Below are 20,305 nucleotides of genomic sequence, written 5' to 3'. Positions count from 1 at the left end.
CACATTTGTATTTTAAAATTTTCTAGTAGCCACATTAAAAATGTAAAAATAAGCAGGTGAAATTAATTTTCTTTTTTTTGAGGAAGATTAGCCCTGAGCTAACTGCTGCCAATGCTCCTCTTTTTGCTGAGGAAGATTGGCCCTGAGCTAACATCTGTGCCCATCTTCCTCTGCTTTATATGTGGGACGCCTACCACAGCATGGCTTGTCAAGTGGTGCCATGTCCTAACCCGGGATCCGAACCTGTGGACCCTGGGCCGCTGAAGCGGAACGTGTGAACTTAACTGCTGTGCCACCGGGCCGGCCCCGTGAAATTAATTTTAAAGAATATATTTTATTTAATTAAATATATCAAAATTATCATTTAACATATAATCAATAGAGAAATCTTAATAAGATATTTTACTTTTTCTTTATATTAAACCTTCAAAATTCAGTGTGTAATTTACACTTACAGTGCATCTCAATTTGGACTAGCTGCCTGTTTTTTTTTTTTTGAGGAAGATTAGCCTTGAGCTAACATCTGCTGCCAATCCTCCTCTTTTTGCTGAGGAAGGCTGGCCCTGAGCTAACATCCATGCCCATCTTCCTCTACTTTTTTATATGTGGGACGCCTACCACAGCATGGCTTGCCAAGTGATGCCACGTCCGCACCTGGGATCCAAACCGGCGAACCCCGGGGCGCCAAAGCAGATTGTGCACACTTAACCGCTGTGCCACCAGGCCAGCCCCTGGACTGGCCACCTTTTGAGTGCTCAACAGCCGTATGTGTTTAGTGGCTACCGTGTTGGATTGTGTAGATGAAGAGACTGCATTTGAGAGGAACAAGAATGGCAAAGCTGTTGCAGTTGACCTGGAAGAGTACAGCGGCCTGGGAATAGCGACAAAAGGACAGATTTGAGATGTGATTCCCAGGTTGTCATACTGGGTCTGGACTTAACACCTCTGGATTCCTTTTATGTGAAGGAGAAATAAACTCCTACTTTGTCTGGGCTATTTTACTTGGGATTTTCCTTCTACTCACAGCTGAACCTAGTTTTAAGGAATCTATCACCTAAATGGAAATGTCCAATTGACAGATCTGATGGGTTTAAATAAGGAGACAGGTCTGAGAAAGCTACATATAGATTTGGGAGTTCTCAATCCATAGTTGGTCTTTGAAGCCATGGCAACCTATGAGATCTCTAGGGAGAATGGTCTAGTGAGAAGAGAAAAGGATCTAGAACAGAACTCTGAGGAACACCAACACTGGATGGGCAGAGGAAGAGAATCCTGCTAAGGACACCGAGAAGGAGCCGCCAGGCAGGTAAGAGGGAACCAGGGAAGTGCTGCTCCACAGAAGCTTATGGAGGAGAGAATCCCAGGGAGGGGGTGATCAGCAGTGGTAAAGGCAGCTGTCTCTGTGGCTTATGCTTGTGAATGGCATCATAGAGCCTGAATAAACCAACTTCGGCTTCTGTCGCAGCCCCAAATTCCACCAAAGGCTGGTCATGTCATCCTCCTGCTCAGTGCCCTTCACTGGGCTCCCAGTTTCTTAAAAAGTTCTAGCACATCCTTTAGGCCCCTCCAAAGTCTGGTCCTAGTTTTTCTGTCCAGCCTGTTCCCTTCCCCAGCACACTCTGTCCCTGCAGGCCTGGTTTCCTACCATTCCTTGCCTTGGCTTGTGTGCTTCTCTCTGACTAAAGAACCCTCCCTCCCTCCCTTTTCTTTTATCCCCCAAATCCTACCATGTTTTAAGACTTAGCTCAAATGCCAACTCTTCTGTTCCTTGATTCTTCCAGACTGACTAAGTTGCCCCCCAACCCCATGCCCCCCATGAGTACTTTGCTCACTCTTGATCACAGCCCCCAGTTTAGTCTAGCCTGTGTTAAAGTGAGCTGCATACACGTGAGTAGAAGGTAAGCTTGGAGAAGTCTGAGGCTGCTTCTGGCTACTCATCCCTGTTCCTTTTGGTGCCTTCCACAGAGCTTGAGAAGATGTTTAAGAAATGTTTACGGATTCAATGGAATTGTTTTCCCTCACAGCCCCCAAGTAATAATGTGGTCTCAGTCTTCTTTGTCATGTCACTACAGGGGTTGCGGGGATGAGCGAGGCACTAAAATAGAGAGAAACTTGGTTTAGAGGGAAATAGACAGGAGTTGAGTTTGAATACAGCTTCTCAAAGAAATAGTCCCAGTCTGAGCTTCCTCTGACCTAAGCAGCTTACATCATCTGAGTGCTCAAGAACCACCTTATTGGGGCTGGCCCTGTGGTTGAGTGGTTAAGTTTGTGTACTCCGCTTCAGCGTCCCAGGGTTTTGCCAGTTAGGATCCAGGTGCGGACATGGCACCGCTCATCAGGCCACGTTGAGGCGGCGTCCCACATGCCACAACTAGAAGGACCCATAACTAAAATATACAACTATGTACTGGGGGGATTTGGGGAGAAAAAGCAGAAACCCCCCCCCCCAAAAAAAGATTGACAATGGTTGTTAGCTCAGGTGCCAATCGTTATATATATATAAAAAGCACTACCTTATTAATAGAAAAGCAGTAGAAAAAATTAATGAAATTAAAATTGTTTCTTTGAAGAGATGAACAAAATTGACAATCTTTAGCTAGACTGATCAAGGAAAAAAAGAAGACGCAAGTTACTAAAATCGGGAATGAAAGAAGGGACATTACTACAGACCTTAAAGAAATAAAAAAGATTATAAAGGAATAATAAGAACAACTATATGCCATCAAATTAGATAATCTAGATAAAATGGACAAATTTTTAGAAAGACACAAACTACTGAAACTATTTCAAAACAATCTAAATAAACCTAAAAGAAGTAAAGAGATTGCACTAGTACAGTCTGTGCTGCATGACAATGTTTCACTCAACGACAGACTGCATATGCAATGGTGGTCCCATAAGATTAGTACCATATAGTCTAGGTGTGTAGTAGGCTATGCCACCTAGGTTGTGTAAGTGCACTCTATGATGTCTGCACAATGACGACGTCGCCTAATGACACATTTCTCAGAATATATCCCTGTCATTAAGGGACACGTGACTGAGTTTTAAAACTTCCCACAAAGAAAATTCCAGGGCTAGATGGATTCACTGGTGAATTGTACCCAATGTTTAAAGAATTAATGCCAATCCTTCATACTCTTCCAAAAAATAAAACAGGAGGGAACACTTTCCAACTCATTCCACGAATCCAGTCTTACCGAGATATCAAAACCAACAAAGACTTCACGTGAAAACTATATGTCAACATTGCTTATGAATATAGATGCAAAAATCCTTAACAAAGCAAAACGGACACAGCAACATATAAAAAAGATTATACATCATGACCAAGTGGGATTTATCACAGGAATGCAAGATTGATTTACTATTTGAAAATCAAAGTAATACATCATATTAATAAAATAAAGGACCAAAACCACATGACCATCTCAATAGATGCAGAACAAGTATTTGGAAAAAATTCAATACCCTTTCACGATAAAAATACTCAACAAACTAGGAATAGAAATGAACTTCTTCAACTTGATAGAGAACATCTACAAAAACCTCACATCTAACACTAGACTTAGTGGTGAAAGACTGAAAGTTTTCCCCCTACGATCAGGAAAAAGACAAAAATATCTGTTCTCACCAATTCTATTCAACACCATACTGAAAATTCTAGCCAGGAAAATTAGGCAAGAGAAAGGATTAAAGGGCACTGAGATTGGACAGGAAGAGGTCAAACTATCTCTATTCGTAGATGATATGATCTTGTACACAGAAAATTGTAAAGAATATATACACACTACTAGGGATTAATGAATGAGATCAGCCAAGTCGCATAATACAATATACAAAAATCAATCGTATTTCTATCTACTAGCAATGAACAATCTGAATATGAAATTAAGGAAACAATTCAATTTACAATAGCATCAAAAAGAATGAACTACTTAGGAATATATTTACCAAAAGAAGTGCAAGACGTGTACTGAAAATTATAACACATTATTGAAAGAAATTAGAGGAGATCTAAATAAATGGAAAGAAATCCTATGTTTATGGATCAGAAAACTTAAAAGTTGTTAAGATGGTAATACTGCCCAAGTTGATCTGCAATTTGACACAATCTCTCAAAATCCCAGCTGGCTTTTCTACAGAAATTGGTAAACTGGTCCTAAAAGTCATAAGGAAATGCAAGGGACCTAGGGTAGGCAAAGAATCTGGAAAAAGAAGAGCAAAGTTGGAGGACTCACATTCCAGATTTCACAACTTACTACTAAGCTACGGTAATGAAGACAGTGTGGTACAGGCACAAGGATATATATCAATGGAATAGAATTGACAGTCCAGAAATAAGCTCTTATATTTATGGTCAATTGATCTTTGATAAGGGTTTCAAAACAATGCAGTGGTGAAAGAATAGTCTTTTCAAACTAAAGATGTGGGACAATTGGATATGTATCTACATGCAAAACAATTAAGTTAGACCCCCACCTCACCTCATACACAAAAGTTAAACAAAATGGGTCATTTAGCAAGAACTAAAACTCTTAGAAGAACATAGAAGTAAATCTTTATGATCTTGGGTTAAGCATCGATTTCTTGGATATGACATCAAAAGCACAAGTGACAAAAGGAAAAATAGACAAATTGGTCTTCAGGAAAATTAAAAATGTTTGTGCTTCAGAGGTCACCACCAAGAAAGTGAAAATACAATCTGCAGAATGGGAGCAAATATTTGTCAACCATATCTCTGATGACGGTCTAGAATCCAGAGTAGATAAAGAACTATTACAACTCAATAATAGAAAGAAAAATAACCTAACTAAAACATGGGCAAAGGATCCGAGTAGACATTTCTCCAAAGAAAATATACAAACTGCCAATAAACACATGAAAAGATGCTCAGCCACCAAGGACATGCAAATGAAAACCACAATGAGATACCAATTCACATCCGCTAGGATGGTTATAACCAAAAAGACAGATAATTACAGGTGTTGGTGAGGATATGGAGAAATTGCAACCCTCATACACTGCTGGCAGGAATCTAAAACGGTGCAGCTGCCTTGGAAAACAGTCTGACCATTCCTCAAAAGTTTAAGCATAGAGTTACCATAAAACCCAGCAATTCCACACCTTGGTGTCTATCCAAGAGAACTGAAAGCATATATCCACACAAAAACTAGTCCATGAACATTTATAGAGGCATTATTGATAATAGCTAAAAAGTAGAAATAACCCAAATGTCCATCAACTGATGAATGGATAAACAAAATGTAGTATGCTCAAACAACAGAATATTAACCAGCCATAAAAAGAAATGAAGTACAGATTGATGCTATAACATGATTGAATCTTGAAAACATTATACAAAAGACCATATATTTTATGATTCCATTTATATGAAATGTCCAGAATAAGCAAATTCATAGTGACAGAAAGTAGATTAGTGGAGATTGCGGAGAAATAGGGGAGTGACTGCCAATGAGTACGGGGTTTCTCATTGGGATGATGCAAATGTTCTAAAATTACATAGTGATGACGGTTGTACAACTCTGTGAATATACTAAAAACCACTGAAATGTACACTTTAAAAAGGTGAATTTGATGGTATGTGATATACCTGTGGTATATACAGATATATGTGGGATAGCTCCATAAAGCTGTTATACATATAAAAAGAGAATTACCTTATCACATTGAAGTAAGGTGGGCCTCCATTTCCTAGTGGAAAGATAAAAAAAAGTTCTCGCCAACTGGAATATACCACAATATGCCTGACAAGGCAAAGTTTTCCTCGAAAATTGTCCTCAAAAAAGAAGGCAAAGTAGTGCAGACCTCAATTTTTAGGGCTCTGCTCACCATTCCTCACCTCCCTCTCCAGGATTGAGGGTGAGAGAGCATAGTGTATGTTTTTATGACAGTAGAGACAAGGATCTCCCTCGTAAATAATCTTGCCTCCCACTCTTGAGGCTGTCCAAGAATAGACATCTGTGGTTTCTGCCTGCCCACCACCCATTCTCTTGTTTCTTGTAACTGCTTGTGGATTGTCCTACTGTCAGCTATTACTTCCTTAATCTCAAAAGGTCTGGCAGACGGCCCTTCAATTCTATGGCCAAAAGGTGGACTTGTGACCCAATCTGTCCAATTAGACACCTTTCTTTGGGAATTTGAATTAATAATGGGGCGACTCAAAGAAACCTGGTGATTTGCCCCACTCAGATGCCCAGAGGAAACTGTTCTACGGTTCCTGCTCCGTGGTAAAGGGAGCTATTCGGGTCCCGTTTTTTTCTTCAGGTATTTTTTGCACCCAAAAACCCTAACTTGGTCTTTTGTATGTTCAAGGACTGACAAATTCCATATCATTGTCTTGGTTCTCCCATGGAAAAGGCAGGGTTCCTCAGGATTGTCCGGACAATGAAGGAGGAAGGCTCCTAAATTATGAGCAGTCATGACCTAGAATCCACTACTGCCATTGGAACATCTTCTCTTTGGTTCTTTCTTGGTGACCATTTGCTCTTATTTATTTATTTTTTTTTTTGAGGAAGATTAGCCCTGAGCTAACATTTGCTGTCAATCCTCCTCTTTTTGCTGAGAAAGACCGGCCCTGAGATAACATTCATGCCCATCCTCCTCTACTTTATATGTGGGACGCCTACCACAGCATGGCGTGCTAAGCAGTGCCATGTCCACACCCAGGATCCAAACTGGCGAGCCCCAGGCCGCTGAAGGGGAACGTGCGCACTTAACCTCTGCACCACCGGGCCGGCCCCGTGCTCTAATTTTTCAATTGAAGCTCTAAACATTCACTGAATCTTAACTACATCAAGACATTTGTTAGTTGAGGGAGTACAATGATGAACAAAATGACATCCAACTTTGGTGGGTGCTGGGAACGTACAGACATGCTCTCTGAATTCTGACTCCGTGGACCAGAGAGAAGGAGCAGAAAAGGAGGACATTTAAGCTTGGCTAGAGGTACAGGCTCCCGGTCTGAGAAATTTCTCTGACCTACAGGGAAGGTAACCTTTCTGATGGGGTATTGAAATCAAGGAATCATAGACTTTAGGGCTGACAATGACCTTATAGATTATCCAGTCCTACATTTTCCAGATGAAGAAATCCAGATTCTGAGAGGTCGAAATGACTTACTAGAGCCAACTGGGCTTAGGACTTCTCTGACTCGCAGTTCAGTGCTTATGTCACTAGCTCTGGTCACACGGTTGACCTTGGCTGGCTCTTCTAGGTTTCAGGGGACTTGGGAAGGAGGAGCGGCAATACTGGGGGCTTGGTAAATGGTTGCCTAGGGAAGCATGTCTTGCACAGTCACCAAAGAAATCAGCAAGGAATTGTGGCAGATTCCAGTAGTTCGAGTCACGTTACTTTCTTCCTTAGGTTTTCACACTAGACACTTAGCAGAGGGGACTGACACCAGGGTTTGCACTGCAACGAGAGTGTCAGTGTGTGTTTTTCCCACCCTTCTCCATCCTCCTGGAGCCCTTTAAGCAAGTCAACTGCTAAAGGGCTTGGTGAAATGACCTTTGTCACCGCCATGCTCTCTTTCCTCTGAGTGACCCAGTCAGCAGCGAGGGCGAGCTCTTGATTGTCTTTACCTGTAATGTGTCAGGATATCAGTCAAATATCCAGAGAGTGTGTGAGGAAGCAATCAATTCAGAAATCAGGTTTGGACTTTCCCCAGGGCTGACAATGATTTACCTCAGCTAGCAACTTGCTCTGAGCAGAAGGGCCCAGTGCAAATAGCACACATTGCTGGTTCTAGAGAGAGAGACAGGAAAGCCCAGAAATGGTTCTCTGGGTGGAGGAAGAGATAGAGTGTCCTTCCAAGCTGTATTTTTCAGCCATCAATGGGCACGATCAGTTTAACTAATACTTACAGAGAACTTCCCATGTCCCGGGAACTGTGCTAGGTCCTGCAGCCCACACCTAAATAAGACATGACCCCCTGTCTGCAAGGAACTACAGACTGACAAGTTTGATAGAATGCGGTCAGTGATGAGCCCTGGACGTTACCGAAGCACAGAAGAGGGAGATGCATCCTACCTGGGACTCAGGGAAGGCTTCAGAGAGGACCCCCAAACAAAGGAGTTAGCCAGGAAAGAAAGCTGTAAGCCTCACAGGCAAGAGAACCACATGAACAAAGGTGTGGAATCTGGATTTGGGGAAAACGGATGGTGTTACTAGAGCAGGAGGAGTGAGATGGGAAGTGTGGGCAGATAAGGCAGACAAGGCAGACAGGGTAAATTACTGGAAAGAGCATGGTCTTTTTTCTGAGCAGGGAAGAGGGAAGTGCCCGGAAGTTCTGCATTTTAGATAGATCACTGCAGTGTGGATTTGGGGAGGAGGAGCCAAGAATGGGGGCAGGGAACCAGCTGGAAGAGATGATGAGTACCTGATGCAGGGTATTCATAATGAAATGAGGCGCTCAGGGCTGGCCCAGTGGCGCAGCGGTAAAGTTTGCACATTCTGCTTCTCGGCGGCCCGGGGTCCACTGGCCCAGATCCCAGGTGCGGACATGGCACCGCTTGGCAAAAGCCATGCTGTGGTAGGCAGCCCACGTATAAAGTAGAGGAAGATGGGCACGGATGTTAGCTCAGGGCCAGTCTTCCTCAGCAAAAAGAGGAGGATTGGCAGTAGTTAGCTCAGGGCTAATCCTCCTTAAAAAAAAGAAAATGAGGCGCTCATAATGAAGGAGGTATGGACTGGACAAATAGCCAGGAGGTGGGTGATGGTGGAAACGATGTGGGTAAGGGAGAGACACAAATCTAGGGAGCCTCGCAGGGTTGACTTGGTACCTGGTTGGATAAAGAGGCCATGGACTGAGATAAAAAATACAGGGAAGAGAAAGAAGTCTGGAAGACAGCTGTTAATGATAGCTAACATTTATTACTCACTTCTATGGACCGGCATTGTGCCAAGAGTTTCTCATGCATATTCTCATAACTCTATGAAGTAGATATTATTCTCCATTTTCAGATGAGGAAAATGAAACTTTGAGATACTGAATAGCTTAGCCAGATCTGCACAGCTGGTGGAGGGTGGAAAGAGATTAGAATCCAGGCATTCTGGCTCCAGGGCGAATGCTCTTAACCACCAAGCTTTATATGTGTGTACGTGACGAGTCTGAAGAGCCTGTGGGACACCACAGTGGAGAGGTCCAGGACTTAGGGGAGCCCCCAGGGCCCAGATCATGGTAAAAATCACAAATATGGATGTAACTACCCAAGTTGAGCAGAGACCGGAAGCACAGAGCCCTGGGGAACCCTGATGTTACAGGAAGTAGCCAGAGGGTAAGGGGCCCACAGATGAGAGAAAAACAAAAGTCCCCTCGGATTTTTGTCTGAAGACATGGCTCTGCTATCTGGGCAATCAGGAATGGTGTGGTGGCATCAAATAAAAATATCCACCAAGTTAAGCCGACATATTAATCATAACAGTTGCTATGTTGCATAGTAATTATCTTAAACGGTAAGCATTTCACATAAATAGCAGTAATTAGTATAGCACAAGTTTCCCAAACTGTGTCCTGTGGAATAGAAGTTCCTGGAGATGTTAATAAATGTTTGGGAAAAAAAGGGCTTTGGAGTCAGATAAGCTTAGGAAACGTTGGTATAATCTAGACAGAGCGCTGAACCCCTGGTTTACACTTTTTTTGTCTTTTCTCTGTTAGGAGGCAGGATAGTAGAATGGCTAAGAGGACAGCCACAGGAAACAGACAGCCTGGGGTTGAATCCTGCTGCTGACAAGCTGGGTGATCTTGGGCAAGTTACTGAACTTCTCTAAGCAGTAGTTTCCTCATCTATGTAGGGGGATAGTAATATGCTCACTGAGATTGATCCAGAGAGTAAATGCAATAATACATTTAAAACACTTAGAAGAGAACGTGGCACAGAGTGAGGGCTCCATAAATATCAATTATTTTCTATAAACCATACTATAATATTAAGTCTCCCTTGATATCCTATAGTGTTTAGTCCTTGGCACACACATTTCACACACACACACTGATAACACCCATATTTCTTAAAAGTCAAAAGTCTTGGTTCTGCTCCTGGTAGCTGAAGTTCTCTGTGCCCCTACCTCCACTCCACCACAGCCCAGGACTGGGAATGACCCAACTCTTGCCCTACTCTACTCTAGGGAAGGGGGCAGGGAAAGGGAGGATTTATATCCTGACAGCATGGCCTTGGAAGGACCACTGCTAGTGCACACTCGAAAAGGGTATACACCTTCTGGGTGGACACTGGTCTGAACCAGGGCGCAGAGCTTAGCAAGTGGAGTGCAGGCTGTATTCTGCATGCCCTCACCTGCTCCCTAGGCTGAACGCCATTGTACAATGAACAACCTGCACAACCATACATGGCAGTTCTGACCTTCAGGCCATAGCAGGGGCTGGAAGCTAATGACCATCAGAGAAAGAGGGTCCAAGTTCTCCTCCCAGTAGTCCATGAGATTAGCTCTCCACAAGCCCTAAGTGGATAAAGCATACTTCTTCTCTTCCCTCCCTCCCCACTTGTGCCCCACCCCCCATTCATTCACAGAGAGCCTGACCTCAGAATACCCTTGGTGTGAGGGGTACCTCAGGCTTTGCCTATTTTTCTGAAATCCACTGTTTGAGGTTGGGAGATGACAGAGCTGTGGAAAGCAGAAGCGGGAGGGGATGATTTTCTAGGTTTCCCCTGACACATAATGAATACTAAATTATGATGCTTCAAACCACAGCAGGTCAGGGCCAGACCAAGTCTGACTTCCTGACCAACGTTTGGGACAGTGAAGGGAAAACGATGGGAATGGGAACTTCTTAATCCTCACTGTGTGGCCCAAATGTTTGGCTCCCAATGAAGACTCACCACCCCTAAAGGTCAACACTTCCTTTGTGAGACAGAGGGGAATCAAAAGGCAGAGTTTCCTGTTCTCTGGAGGTGGGTAGGGTGGAGTGGAGGGCAGGCACACTCCCACAGCCTCTTCAGCCACTGGAGAGGCTGGGCTACTGCCTAGAAGCACCGCTGTTCAGCCTAGATGCCAAGTCCAGGCCCGACCTGTGGTGATCTGGCAAGGGCTTTCCCCGTTCTGCATCTTGGTTCTCTCCTTTACAAAGGGAGGAACATGAACGGGCCGAATTTTAAGGCTCCTTACAGCTCTGACATGCGATGGTTCGCACTTCTAGGGGGTTCTATTCACTTCCCCTCTAGTCCTGTCTAGACAGGTGGGGGCAGACTGACCAGATACGGCTTACTCTCACCATCCCAGGGGCCTGTGTACCGAAGACGAACCTCCTTTCTCACAATTGTGCTTAGGGTCTGCCTCCATCGCTCTTGAAGACGAATAGCAGCTGGGGCCCCAGCTGGGAGTTTAGGTCGCATGTCCTTGAGACTCTGGAACAAAGACTGAGCTGGATGGGGAAGGGACCTTCCATGAATGTGAGGGGAGGGGAGCCCTGGGGCTCTTTATGCCTTTACCTCTCAGTAGGGGGGCAGTTCCTTTCCTTCCCACAGATTTGAGGGGAGGGAAGGGGTCTTGTCTTTTCCTCTGAGGCTGATGACTTCAGCTCCTTCCCCTTCCCTCCCTAAGGTTAGGATCTCTACCCCTTCCTCATCTGCTCCCTGGGTCTGAAATCTCCATCCCCCTCTCCTCCTTTATTCTCCTTGGGCTTGGGGTCCTTACGCCCCTCCCTCTCTCCTTCTCTCTGAGCCTCGCCTCTTTATTCCTTTTTAGGCCTGGCCTCTCCAGCCCTGGACGGAGGGGTCCGCATTCTTCTTTTCTCTCTTAAGGCCACAGTTCCCTCCCCCAACCCTTTCCAGCTCCCCCTCCCCACCCCCTCCCTCCGCCCCGAGGCATTGTGGGAGGAAACAAGATGTGGTGCGAGAGCGGCGCGGGGAGAAGCCCGCAGTGCGGGGCCGGACGGGCGCAGCCAATGGGCAGCGCGGACGGCGGCGCGCGCGGCGGGGGGGGCGGGGCGGGGCGCTATTTCAGCGGGGGCCGCGCGTCGGCCGCGCTCAGCGGCGGAGAGGAGCGGAGCGGAGCTGTGGGACGCCAGTGCGGAGCGGGCGTGCGGGCCGGCGGACGCGAGGCGGAGCGCGGGCGGCCGGGGAAGCTCGGAGGGCGGACAGCGGCGGCGGCGGCGAGCGCTCGGCCTCGGGCTGCGGGAGCCGGACACCGCGGCCGCGGCGGCTGCTGCAGGAGGAGCCGAGGGGACACCGCCCCTGCCCGCGCCCTGCCTCAGGCCATCGCTGCTCCCCCGGGGCCCCGCGCGGACTCGCCTCCGTGAAGGTGAGCGCTGGCTGGGGGCGGCCCGCGCCCGGGTCTTCGCCGCAGGGCCCGTGCGGCCTCCTCGCCCCGCGCGGGACCCGGAGCAGGGCTGGCCCCGGGGTGGCCGCCCGGCGCCCCTCCTCCCAGGGCTGCGCCACCCAGTGCCCTAGCGACCCCCGGGGCGCGGCTGGAGGCCCCGGGCTGCGGAGGGGCCGCTCCCGCCCCCCCCGAGAGTCCCCCTGCGCTGCGTGGAGGCCTCCGGTGTTCGGGCCGATGGAGAGGGGGTGGAGAGGGCTCGGGCGTGACGCGGCTGCTCCTGCCGCCGCCGCCACCCTCTGGGGCGTCCTTCCTGCGGTGAGGACGCCCAGTCACTCCGGCGCTGCTCCAGGCCGGCCGGGCGGGGGAGGGCGGATGACCGGCCGGGGCTGCGGCCTGGCCGGGCGGCGAGGGTGGAGGCGGGGAGGAGGATGCTTGCTCATTCCCCGGGCGCTGGCCTGCGGGACCGCAGCTCTCTGGAGGATGGGAGGGTGGAGGGATGCGGCCCCCTTGGAGGAACGAAGGGAGAAAATCACGCGTTCGTGGGGTTTGGGGGTTGGGGAGGGCGGTCCATGTCATCCGGAGCCTTAACCTTTTTTGTCGCAAAACCGGGGCTAGAGGACGGGGAGCTGTCCTGGAGTGCCCTCCTGCTTTTCAGAGGAGCCCCTGGCTCGTGACTGAGGCAGCTGGCTTGGGACCCCTCTGGTCATCCTTCTCTCCGGAGGCCCAGGTCCCTCGCTTTTTTCCCAGGAAGGAGGGGCTAGGCTGGCGCCTCCCTCTCCTTTTCTCACCGGCACCTTGGACAGGGGAGGCTGCGGCTGGGCCTCACCTCTCCGACGCCTGGGGGGCCAGGGGTGAAGAATCGTGGCATTGTAGTCACAAGACCGGCGTTATGTAACCGCAGGCTCTCTCCCGGAGAGGAAGGTGGCTTTTAATTACTGTGGCAGAGTTGTTCCTTTGGACTTTGGGGATGAGGCAGTGGAGGAGTAGGTGAGCTCGCTGGGAAAACCGGTGCCAATTTCGTGCTTTAACTTCGCCGTCTGTAACCGGGCCCCACCCCCACCCTTGGATTTGTAAACAGTGCCCCCTTCTGAGTGGTAACCTGGAATAGGCCACCGGGTGACACTGGTTTTCTTCACATAGAGCCTTATAATGTCAGAACATTCTTCCTGTGCTAGTCAGGCCTTGAAGAGTGTTCTCCTGACCCTTCCTCAGCACCAGGCGGTGCCCACGGACTCCTCTAGACGCTTTGACTTTGCCCCTCGGGGGCATCGGGGCAGAGGGTCCTGGTCCACTAACCCTTTCCTCTGCCAGCCTTTGTGAAGTGGAATCAGCCCTGCCTAGTTTGACGGTCAGACAAGGTGCCTTGGATGTGGTCAGGGGCTGCCTGGGTGGCAGCTGGCATGCGTAGTTCTTTGCAGTTGGGGCAGGCTGAGGGAGTAGCCATGAGTTCTGCTTCCCCTTTCAGCCCACAGGCTAGTGTGGACTCAGAGCAGGGAGGCCTGGAATGGTACCAGGCGTCTCTCCTTGAGCAGGCAGGCCTGTGTGTAGCCTTGTATCAGACAGGGCTGGAACAACAGCATCTTTTGTCCACTGGGCTGGGCCACAGAGTGGTGCTTTGGGGAGTGGGACGGGGTGGTGGTGGGATGTTGCTGCTCTGTGTGACGGGACTGCGGTCAAGGACAGAGGATAGGATTTTGCAGCTCCTCTCCTCTGTTCTTGCAAAGCACCTCACACGCTATAGACTGCCAGGCAGATCCTGGCCATCCCTCTTGGGATTTCTGTCATTCTAGGAAGGGACCATACAATGTCTACCATGAACTTCTGGTTGCTATAGCATGAATGCCATGGCTTAGATAGCAGGGATATGAAACAGGGCTGTTAAAATAATAATAATACTTGACCTTTGTTGTCTCTGTCACCATTGGGCATTGGTAGCCTAGGGGTTGGCAACATATTTCTGTGAAGGGCCATATAGTAAAAATTCAGCCTTTACAGGCCATTCAGTTTCTTGCAACTACTCAACTATGCTATTGTAGCGTGCTGCTATAAACTTTTAGTTACAAAAATAGGTGACAGGCTGCATCTAGCCAATGAGACAGACCCCTGCATAGACTATCTTTGTTTGCAGATGTTCTCATATATTAATTAATCCTTATAACAACCCCTGGTAGAGAGCTATTCTCTTTGTTAAAATGGAAGTAATCAAATGTGGAAAGGCTAAATGACTTGTCCAAGACCATAAGAGTTCATAGTCGGGACCAGAAGTCAGGCCTGCTGATTCCTAGTTCATCTTCTTTGCACTGTGATACCAATGATGTAATGTTATTAAATCAAGGGGCTTATTGTGTTCAGGTGTTATGCCACCTGATTTACCCCCAGGAATACTCTGCAGTCCTTATTTTAAAATAATGTCCTGAAAGGACAAAGATTAACTTGCCCAACAACACAGCTAGTAGGTGGTATATTGTAATATCTTGGCTACTGGTGCTATTTAAAGTATTGGAAACAGATAAATTTAGAGTTGGAAAAACCTCAGGTGATAAAAACTGATGACTACTTATGGTTGGTTGGTTGGTTTGTTTGTTTTTTACTATTTATCTTGTATTTCCCAGGCTTGGGGACTACGTCTCTGCTAAAAGCTTAGGAGCTCCCTCTTCTAATGCCTCATGTCTGTGTTTTCTGTTGCCCTCACTGTGCTCAGCTCTCCCACTCAGGCCCCACACCCAGCTGCTAATGCCCATTGCCCAGAGCATGGAGTGTTCAGCCTCACCTCTCTGCTTCTTCTGCAGTGTCACGATGTCTGACCGGAAGGCAGTGATCAAGAATGCAGACATGTCTGAGGACATGCAACAGGATGCTGTTGACTGCGCCACGCAGGCTATGGAGAAGTACAACATAGAGAAGGACATTGCTGCCTATATCAAGAAGGTGTGCCAGGAGAGCTGTGGCTGGTCGTCAGGGGTGGGGATGGGCAGCTGAGCTGTGCCCCAGGGAGGGTTGGAGCTGGGGACATAGCTTAGCAGATAGATCCCATCTCCTAGAAAATGAAACCCTAGGAACTTACAAAGCAGACAAATTATGGAGTGATTCTTAGTGCCTAAGCGTTTACCTTAGGAGTTCTTAATAGGAACTCTGCTGATTTGTGTGTTTATAAATATTTATGTGACTGCAAGGCATTGGAGAGAGAAGCTTCAGGATTAACTATGATTGGCCAAATTCAGAACTATTGGAAATGAAGATCAGGGATATCTAAATGGGATAATATAAGATCATATACAAATTTTCAGGGTCCTGCGTCACATAAAGTGGAATATCCCTATAATGATTTTCATCATCTAAGAGGTTTCCTTTTCTTTCTCTCAAAAAGCACTCAGTTACTGCATCATCCCTTTTCCCCTACCTTCTTATGAAAAAGGTGGGCTTGAATATATAATTTTTTAAAAATAGTTGAGCAATATTGGAATAATAGGTTTAGACTCTGAAAAATTCCTGAGTGTATGGATATGATTAACACGGTGAGGAAGCAGCTGAGCCAGAAGTGAGAAGTGGTACCCTAGGGCCCCTGATTCCCAGTCAGGATCCAGGTCCATTGATGGTGTAGTTCCAGTCTTTGATATTCTTAGTTCTGGTATACCAAGAAGGATGCCAAAGAGTAGTGGCATTCTGGTCCATAGACGTGGTAGGGTGTCCTTGAGGGTGTCTAGAGTTTTACAGAACTCTGCTTTCCTACCCAGATGGGTGGGATGAGAAGAGGAAACCCTGGAGTCCTGAGAGACTGTCCTTGTGTGGAGCAAGGCAGTGCAGAGCCAGTAAGGCTGCTGGGGGTGCCAGCTCCTTGTTGAGTGATGGCCTTTCTGTTCTGTCCTGTCCAGGGAGAGAATCCAGAATCATGGACTCTGAGAGCCGTGAAAATTCTTAGATTATGTCTGACCCAGGTTTTTTGTTTTGCTGATGGGGAAAATGAAACCCAGGGAAGTGAGTATGGCTCTCCCATGTTACAGAGTCTTGAGTCAGGATTAAAGCTAGGTTTAGTGACCTGTGCCCTTTTCACTGTTCCCTCATACCTCTTGGAGTCATGTGGAATGGGGGCTGAGGAGGCCCAACAAGTTTTGTATGTTGGGCACCTGGGGGACAGAGCCCCATGGTTGGCAGCATTCCTGGCCCAGGGTGGAGGGCTGCTGCCCTTTTATGGCCATGGCAGAATGCATTTAGAACTGAGCCATCTGTTTCCTGCTGCTTCCATGGGGCAGCAGGGAGTTGCCTGTCTGATTAGGTCACAAGGATTTCCTAGGTGGTTTTGATGCTCAACTTGTGCCTCTGAGAGAAGTGAGGGAATTGCCCTAATCTCATGGGTGAGGTCCTTGTTCTGGTGCTTACAGCCCACACAGTGTCTGGCACACAGGAGTGCCTTTGATGACTTACACAGAACTGCTTCCTGGTACTCCTGACATTTGGTCCCTGTTTTGCTGTAGTGTCTTGGTTTTTGGCATTTGGAAATGCCAGTTTAGGAATGTGGGAGGCAGCAGGAGGCAAGTCCAGGAGGCTTGCTCCTCTGTTTTACTCCTGCTGTGTGACACTGGATTGGTCTTTTATGCTAATGGCTTATCTGGTGAAGAATCACAGGGTGGGCTGTGGAGTTAGGGTAGCTGGAGAGAGGAGAGATGATCCAGGTGTAAAGTGCTAGAGAGAAATAATGGAGCCTTTGTGGTGTTACATTATTAATGAGGGAAGGAGTGTTTTAGTCAGCCTTAGAACCTGAGCTCCTGTGGTTCAGGGAGCTGGGGCCATGGGCAGGAGGTTGGGTGGGGGTGATAACTGAACTAATCAGACTCCTATTCTGATTTCTCATCCTCCAGCTGTCCTAATCACCTTTCTTCTCTCCCTTTTATTCTTCTTTTAGGAATTTGACAAGAAATATAACCCTACCTGGCATTGTATCGTGGGCCGAAATTTTGGCAGCTATGTTACACACGAGACAAAGCACTTCATCTATTTTTACTTGGGTCAAGTTGCAATCCTCCTCTTCAAGTCAGGCTAGGTGGCCACAGTGAAGGTATCAGTGGCGGCAGCAGCGATGGCAAGCAGGCGGCATTGCTGGGACTGTTTTGCACTGGGGCCAGCATCAGGATGTCCTCTCCAATGGCTGTGCTACTGCATGGACTGTGTACTCGATTTCATGTGTATGTCACAGTAAACAAAACCAAACTTCTTTCTGTTTAGTTGCCTGGGGAAGAAGGCTGCTTTATGTTTATTTTTCAAAACTTAAAAATTTTTTTTGGTTGTATTGCACTAGGAAATCTCTCCCACCCCTCCCTTTTCTCTTTCTCTCCTTATACAAAATCAAAAGCCGTCAACAAATCCTGTAAGACTAGACGGGCTGGGGGAAGGAAATAGATTTCTGGAGATGGAACTAAAAGTGTGCAGCTGCCTCTTCCTGGTGGTAGATGCTGCTTTGGGAGAGCCAGGGAGGCTGTGGGGGACAGTGTTAGGAATGGCAAGGAGAGAAGGATAGGAAGGAGGGTAGGGGGATTGATCTAGTACCAGGGAGAATATTCCACTGAACTGTGATTCCACGGCTTGGGGCAGAGGGTGGGGTGGGGTAGGGGGGATGGATTCTTTAAGGGGCCCTGAGACGTGTTTGTCTGTGGTTGTGGGAGTGGGGAGCAGACTTGTCTTGCTGTCTTTGTCAGAAGAGTTTCTAAGTAAGGGCTGTGTCTTTGTGGATTACCTTCTATTCTTCCTGCCAGAGCTCATGCTGGGAGGATGTTGGGGGTCGGATTAGCTTGATTATTTTTCTTTTCATTCTTCCTTCTCTCCTTCTGTCTGCTCCCTGCTTAGCCCTCAGTTTTCTCATTCCTCTGGAGTTCTCTTAGAGCAGCCCCTGTTAGTTGGCCGGCAAGGGAATTTCCAGTGACTGTAGTTCCTTAGTTAGGTCTTAGCAGTCAAACCAAATTAATGTCTCCCTTGAGTCTCCTCTGTGTATATGTGTATGTATGTGTGTGTGTGTCTTGGTTTGGGGTAGAGGGGAGGGAGGGGCAGGACTGTGGAATCTCTAGGGTATATTGGTAGATAATGGTGCACAGTTAGTTGTAAGTGGGCCTTTATGTTATAAACCTCTGGGGGTGACTGGTTTGGGGGTGAAGATAGGTGTCACCCCCACTCAGCCATCTGGCCCAGACACTCTGCTTGCCCTAAGGCCGTCTGCTCCCAGAAAGGCTTTAGGAGGACAGCCCATGATGAGATGGCCATGCTGCCATCTGCCCTGGAGCTGGGTCTCAGTAGAGTGGGAAAATGACTTTGGATGATTGCAGCCTCTTGTGGGAGGTATGGATGGAAGTGATAAGGGGCTGTGAGGGGCTTTAGGGGAACTTTGGAGGAGGTTAGTCTTGCAGTGATGAAGCCCCAGTATCAGGAGATGGAGCAGGGCCACTAATGGGAGCAGATTCCAAGGAGAATGCTGGGGAAATCTTGTAAACAGATAAACAGGGATGGGGTGGGGGTAGGGGTGAGGGGTGTCATTGCTGATTGAGCTGCTGATTCTTGTAAATCACATTCAAAACTCTCATGTGTAGGATTGATGCCATGGGGTTTGGGATCCAGCTCATTTTTTTTTTCCAAATCCATTCTTGGGGCTGGTGGGGAGGCAGGAGAATGCCCCCTCCCCAAGCCTTTAGTGTGTGCTGAGCTTTCTTTTTGATGCTGACGGGGGAGGGTGGGGACTGGGATGGTGAGTGAGTTCCCTCTGTCAAACTCTTTGGTGGGCACAAGATTGAGTGTTTTACTTTAGGTTTTTTTTCTTTTATGAGTGTCCAAATCTGTTTCCCCCTACCCTTCCTGACTTGTGTGGCCAGTTGGAAATGTCTGGTTTGTGTTCATCTCTCCTTCATTTCTGGAGCAGGAGCTGAGATCCTGCCACATCTCCTATGCTCTGCATCCACGCCTCTTTTGGACATTAAAGATCGATTGATGCACTTCTGAGCTGTTTGGGTTTCTTTGGGTAAAAGGTTTGCTCTGGTGGCAGTGATGGGGGGTGGAAGGTATCTAGGGTGGAATATAATGGAGGCTAAAGAGATAAGACCTGGCAGGGAGAGATAGTGATTGGCCTGAATCAGGTCTTAGTTGTAGGGCCTAGGCTCGGGCCCTTTAAGTGGAGAAAAACTAACCAGCAGCACTCACCTGTAAGGTTTCTTGGGTCCCTTGGAGATAGGGGAGCCACTTTTTGGGTCTTTGGTATACTAGATGCGGCTTCCTGGTGTCCAGCTTCTAGGTCCAGGAGGAGTTTGGCTTCTTAGAACATTTGGCCAAAGCTCATAGCCCTCCTGGTTCCCATTCTAGGCTTCCCTGAGACCTGGAGACTGTGTCTATTAGCTAAGTCCTATTCCAACCACTCATAAATGGAAAAACTGGGGGGTCTTCAGAAAGATGGAAACTTTTTTCGTGGAACCTGAGTGACTCTCTTGACTCCTGGCTTATCCTGGTTATCCCATTTGGGGGCTCCTGCCCCCACACACCTGGAGAAATCAGCAGTATCGAGACACTTCTGAGACTGCCCACCCTTGCCCCTAAGCCGCCGGTTTCTGGGCTTATGGCTACAACCCTTCTAGAGGTGTTAGAGAGCATAGGTGCTTTGTACTCAGGTCTGTTAACAATTATTCACTCAAAGACACTGAGTTCTTGTGTGCTTGGGCCTAGAATACTGTTCACACAGGAGAGCAAGACAGGCAAGTTCAGTGCTTCCATGGCATGTACATTCTAATGGGTAGAGCAGACATACGCATTGATAAACTGTTTCCAATAGTGGTAAATGTACTATCAAGGAAATAAATCAGGCAATGAGCTATTGATTGTTGGAGGTAGGCAGATGGGGTTCCTTTACATAGAAAGTTGCTGGGCTGGATCTTGGGGAGAAGGCTCTACCTCTGAGGCAGTGAGGTCCTAAGGGAGTAAGACAAAGGGCTCTCTAGAACTCCGACTTCTGTCCTTGCCTTTGCTGGTATGAGTAATTTGT

The 20,305-nt window shown here is 47.5% G+C and overlaps 1 protein-coding gene across 1 annotated transcript; it reads left to right on the top strand.

Moving 5' to 3' along the window:
- Positions 1-11,996: 11,996 nt before the first annotated feature.
- On the top strand, positions 11,997-19,268 carry DYNLL2 (dynein light chain LC8-type 2). Its single transcript, XM_046675877.1, has 3 exons — positions 11,997-12,279; positions 15,087-15,225; positions 17,198-19,268. The coding sequence occupies exons 2-3, from the start codon at positions 15,094-15,096 to the stop codon at positions 17,333-17,335; spliced, it is 270 nt and encodes an 89-aa protein (XP_046531833.1). The 5' UTR covers positions 11,997-12,279; positions 15,087-15,093; the 3' UTR covers positions 17,336-19,268.
- Positions 19,269-20,305: the final 1,037 nt, after the last annotated feature.

This window comes from Equus quagga, chromosome 11 (assembly GCF_021613505.1).
Source record: "Equus quagga isolate Etosha38 chromosome 11, UCLA_HA_Equagga_1.0, whole genome shotgun sequence".
In the NCBI taxonomy this organism is placed as follows: Eukaryota; Metazoa; Chordata; class Mammalia; order Perissodactyla; family Equidae; genus Equus; species Equus quagga.
The sequence above is the reverse complement of the archived record's forward strand: the minus strand, read 5'-3'. Positions and strand labels throughout refer to the sequence as shown.

What these genes read in the sequence shown, in the direction of transcription:
- DYNLL2 (XM_046675877.1), top strand. Translation starts at nt 15,094, where the DNA reads ATGTCTGACCGGAAGGCAGTGATCAAGAATGCAGACATGTCTGAGGAC. An exon ending in TTGCTGCCTATATCAAGAAG is followed by an intron (nt 15,226 to 17,197) that starts GTGTGCCAGGAG and finishes TTCTTCTTTTAG; the next exon opens with GAATTTGACAAGAAATATAA.